The sequence below is a fragment of the Mus caroli genome, chromosome 6, assembly GCF_900094665.2.
Source record: "Mus caroli chromosome 6, CAROLI_EIJ_v1.1, whole genome shotgun sequence".
In the NCBI taxonomy this organism is placed as follows: Eukaryota; Metazoa; Chordata; class Mammalia; order Rodentia; family Muridae; genus Mus; species Mus caroli.
In genome coordinates, this window is record NC_034575.1 from 120,025,296 (window position 1) to 120,030,498 (window position 5,203).

The 5,203-nt window shown below is 41.5% G+C and overlaps 1 protein-coding gene across 2 annotated transcripts in view; it reads left to right on the forward strand.

Moving 5' to 3' along the window:
- Cd163 (CD163 molecule) overlaps positions 1–4,938 on the forward strand; it is a 25,504-nt gene extending 20,566 nt beyond the window's left edge. The window contains exons 12-17 of one of the 2 annotated variants that reach the window (XM_021165214.2): positions 214–525; positions 1,117–1,146; positions 1,489–1,596; positions 2,926–3,015; positions 3,997–4,132; positions 4,623–4,938. In XM_021165214.2, coding sequence (XP_021020873.1) covers positions 214–525; positions 1,117–1,146; positions 1,489–1,596; positions 2,926–3,015; positions 3,997–4,132; positions 4,623–4,644 — 698 coding nt within the window. In that variant the 3' untranslated portion in view covers positions 4,645–4,938. The remainder of the gene's footprint in view (positions 1–213; positions 526–1,116; positions 1,147–1,488; positions 1,597–2,925; positions 3,016–3,996; positions 4,133–4,622) is intronic. The other variant, XM_021165215.2, reaches the window with a different exon arrangement.
- The last annotated feature ends 265 nt before the right edge of the window (positions 4,939–5,203 follow it).

A 5,203-nucleotide genomic window follows, 5' to 3' on the forward strand; every position in this document is an offset into this window, starting at 1 on the left:
ATGGTTGTGAGCCACCATGTGGTTGCTGGGATTTGAACTCTGGACCTTTGGAAGAGCAGTCGGGTGCTCTTACCCACTGAGCCATCTCACCAGCCCCAAGTCTCTCTGTTTTATAGTCTTTCAGAAGCTTTCAGTTCCTTGGGAATAAACCATATGTGTTTGTTTGTTTGTTTGTTTGTTTGTTTGTTTGTTTGTTTGTTTGTTTGTTTTCAGACAAAATAAGACTCCAGGAAGGGCATACAAACTGTTCTGGACGTGTGGAGATTTGGCACAAAGGTTCCTGGGGAACAGTGTGTGATGACTCCTGGGATCTTAATGATGCTGAGGTTGTATGTAAGCAGTTAGGCTGTGGCCAAGCTGTGAAGGCACTAAAAGAAGCAGCATTTGGTCCAGGAACTGGGCCCATATGGCTCAATGAAATTAAGTGTAGAGGGAACGAGTCTTCCCTGTGGGATTGTCCTGCCAAACCGTGGAGTCACAGCGACTGTGGGCACAAAGAAGATGCTTCCATCCAGTGCCTCCCAAGTAAGTGTCAACAACCTGATTGAGCTGGACTCTTTCATAGCAAAGGCGAGCCAGGCTTTAAAGTGTGATGTTTGAATGGTTGGTCTGGCAACAAGGGGGTCTGATGGGAGGACAATTGTGATGATTCTATCTGAAGCGGTGGTTCCCAACCTTCCTGATGCTCAACCCTTTAATGCAGCTCCTCATGTTGTGGTGACTGTCCCCCAACCATAGAATTATTTTGTGACTGCTTCATAGCTGTAGTTTGCTACTGTTGTGAATTGCTATGTATCTGATATGCAGGATATCTAATATGAGACCCCCAGATTGAAAACCATTGATCTAAAGGAATGGTGAAAAAACATTTACTGTTACACAGTGGCTGTCACGGAAGACAGGCATATAATCTATGTATCTGTGTGCAGAAGAGATCCTGGGAAGACAGGCATTAATCTATGTATCTGTGTGCAGAAGAGATCCTGGGATGCGCGAGCTTTAGGTGGGAAACTGAGGTTTGCTTGCTTAAGCGGCAGTGAAGGAGATCCAAGGAGATATTGATATTTGCTTCATTCGTGGCCCCCAGAATTGAGTATTTTTCTCTTTCTTCCGTAGAAATGACTTCAGAATCCTATCATGGCACAGGTATATCATGAAAATTATAAATTTGTGGGATTAATTTATAAGCATGGGACTGTGTTATTTAGAATCCCCCATGTGCAAGGGGGGATACCCAGGAGAGGTCCCACCTGCTCAGAGAAGAAGAGGAGGTGTAGGGGGGAGGATTGTGGGAGGGAATGACTGGGAGGGGACAGTGAGCAAGAGGTAAGGTGAATAATAGTTAATTAATTAATTAATTAAAATAGAATCCCTCTTGTTTAGGAGACTTTGGGTCATAAGGAGCCCAAAGGATTAGAGCTTTACTTCAGGATAAAGGAAAGAGAAGCTGAGACTTTATCATCGTTCTAAATATTTACCCTTGCTTAGGTCACCCCACCCTCACGGCACTCTTGGTTTGTGGAGCCATTCTATTGGTCCTCCTCATTGTCTTCCTCCTGTGGACTCTGAAGCGACGACAGATTCAGCGACTTACAGGTGTGAGCCAATGGCAATCTCTCTAGCACATCCATGGGATAAAAGCATTCTTGGAACAATTATAATATAAATAAGCAAATTACTCAAGTATGAAGTGACTAGAAAGCAGGGGGCTACAAGAGGTTTGAAGAGTTTCTTGGAATATAAAGATCAAAATTCCCCTTGGAGGCCAGGGGGAGCAGGGAGAGAAGCCCTGGCTACAGTAATGTACTCTGCATCCTATATGTTTAACTGGCATAGTTAATTCACAGAAGTGGTAGTTTAGAATGAATATTCAATTTATGTTTTAAGATGAAGGCTTGTGCCAGGCAGTGGTGGCGCATGTCTTTAATCCCAGCACTTGGGAGGCAGAGGCAGGTGGATTTCTGGTGAATCTTTTCGAGGCCAGCCTGGTCTACAGAGTTGAGTTCCAGGACAGCCAGGGCTACACAGAGAAACCCTGTCTTGAAATTAAAATTAAAATTAAATTAAATTAAAAGATGAATGTTGACCATATTTAATTTTCTCCAACCATAATAACCTTAATGTAAAACTGAATTATTTTATCAAGCAACATGCTAGGATCTGAAGGTGAGAAGGGGGAATAATAAAATAATAAAAATAATTTTGTTTCATGGAACTTTGGGTTTAGGAGAATATTGATATATGGCAGTGCTCTGTTGATATGAGTGAGAAATAAAGTGACAAGAAGAGAGAGGTTGTCTGCAGTAAAAAGGAGGATGGAGGGCTTCTGAGATGCCTCTTGAGACAGATTTTAAAGAGCGTTCAGATAACTGAGCAAGAGACATTCCAGAGAAAGAGGACAGGAGCAAGCACAGGAAAGTATAAAGGATAACACAGTTGTCCTCGTCGAGTGAAGTGAGGATCAAATAGAGAAGCTGCCTGCCAAGCTAGAGTAGAAGGAAGGAACAAGTTCTGAAACCCTTGTATCTGCGGGTCCAAGGTTCCCTGCTCTTTAGAATACCGTGTGAGAGAAGCAAAAGGATCCAGCTGGGCTTTTGAAAGAACTTTGAGCAAGCACATGTGTAAGAAGTTGGAGTAGGACCACAGGGTTGACAGGAGCAGCCCTGTGGAACAGGAAAAGGCTTTAGAGTGAGAATGGAGAGAAGTGGAAGCACTTTCAGTCAGTCACAGAGCAGTGTTGGCTTCCTTGGTAGGAGAATGGGTCATTGCATCATGACGTAGAGATGATTTCCTATCTCATACAAGTAGGCTGGTTGAAAACAACAACGTGGGTAATGACTGGGTATGTTTAGATTGCTGGTGAGAGGTTCAGGTGAAGGAGGGATGGTTTTATGGGTGCCCACTGATCCCTAACTCTGTTATCAGTTTCCTCAAGAGGAGAGGTCTTGATACATCAAGTTCAGTACCAAGAGATGGATTCAAAGGCGGATGATCTGGACTTGCTGAAATCCTCGGGTCAGTGAACTGTATAAAAGTCTAAAGCTTGGAGTTTAGCAAGTGCCCGCAATTGAAGCTGAGCATCCTACTTCGATTAATAGTTGAAAAAGTTCTAAAACCTTGTAATGGGACGTTTGTGGTGCATAGGAAGAAAAACAAAAGGAGGGGCGGGATAAATGTCTCACAACCAAAAACGTCAAGAAAGGCAGCCATGAGCTGAAAATTATTTTTAGAGGACATAAATTGTGACCACAAGGAATTCTATCTAGCCTAAGAGGCCGATCACTGAGAGGGGTGCACCAACATACTATGACTTGGACCTCATTTTGTTGAAACAGAAATCCATTTTCTAAAAGGCTGTTACAAAGACTGTTTAAATTTTCTTTTCTTTCTCTTTTTAAAAATAATTTGGATGTGTATACTTGAGGTCTACAACATGATGGTATGGAGAACACAGAGGCGCTATAAAAGTTACTAAACCAAAGCAAGAGAGCATTTCCACAGTCTCCTAGGAATCCGGCACACAGCACAGTGTTATCGCCACTGCGCATGTGTTCCACAGGAGTGCCTACACCCACTCTCAAGTGCTCATTTTCTTAGCATCCTCCCACCTGAGTCTTTTCCTTCAAGAATCCACTCCCACTCCCTGTTATATCTGTCCTTGAATTTGATTTTAAAGTTTAAAAGTTCAACCTTTCCATATTTCATTCAATGAGACACCATATCTGTCCCCAGAACCAACCTTAGCTTTCATTCCAGGAGAATTACCCTAGTATTCATTGTCCTCGATCCTCGGGAACCTGCTGAGAGGGATTTGCCTTGGTTCTTCAGTCGGTTGCTGCTGCTAGGTCAGATGTGTATTTAAGGAACAGGAATGGTGTTGGGCCTGTTAGCTCACACATTTTGGATGCCTGATTATGGGCAGTCTCTTAGCTTCTCAGACACTTGAGGCCAGGGCTGGCTGGCATATATTCCCAGTAATTACCTTCTTCCTTCCAGAAAATTCCAACAATTCATATGATTTTAATGCTGATGGACTAACATCTTTGTCTAAATATCTTCCTATTTCTGGAATTAAAAAGGGGTCATTCAGAGGCACACTGAAAAGGAAAATGATAATTTATAATCCACTGAGGTGAGTGAGAATTTATTCATCACTATTCAAAACAGTCACACTCCTCTTGAGACAGACAACTCCTCGTGTATTAGAAAGAAAAGAATGCATATACATGTATGTTTCCAGTTGAATATATGTATGTGTATATGTTTATAAATATGTATCTGTGTTTAGACATAGATCAACTCTTTGTAAATATGGCTCAACCATTGCTAAAATGTGTGTGTGTGTGTGTGTGTGTGTGTGTGTGTGTGTGTGTGTGTGTGTGTGTGTCTGCTTATCAAGAACATCCATAAGACTAAGGAGAAGCAGGGTCAGTACATAGTTTGAAATGTTTCAGGGATCCTGTCAGGCAGTTATAACATGTGTATAATTTATGCTATGATAAAGATTGTACAAGACATTACAAATGGCAGAAAATCCATCTAGAAGGTTTAGAGAGATTGTAAGAAGATGTCATGTTCTTCTATGTAAAGACAGAAATGACCTTTTTCTACTTGTGGATTAGGTTGGAGTTTAAGAAACCTTGACAGGACAGCCAGCTAAATGGAACAAGAGCCCAGGCAACGCACGGATGACCACAGCTGCATCTTCATGCAGTTTCCTGGAACTCTGCTGAACCTGCAAAAACCATATTTGTGAATGTGACCACTTAATATAGATGGGAAACTTTTGAGGGAATTAAATAAACAATATTGCTATTACATGGTTTGCTTGTTTGCAATAGAGTCTCATTATGTATAGCCCTGGAGATGGCGATAGAGAGCAGGCAAGCCTAGAATTCACAGAGATCTGCTTGTCTCTGCTTCCCAAATGCTGGGATCAAATACGTGTACCACCACATGTGGTTTAACCATTGTGTCTTGATTTTATAAACTTCTGGTTGGTTTTTCTGACATTTTTAGGGTTTCATGAATATAAAATAATGTCTTTTTGGTTGGCATGCTAATTTTTAAATATTATACACTTCCTTGTAGTGAGTTTAAGAATAATTTTCTTATAACCAGGTCAATTCATTTTCACTTTGGATTGTTTAATAAAGGGATATGGTCACTGTGACCACACACACAGCAGTTGTGACTGCCTATA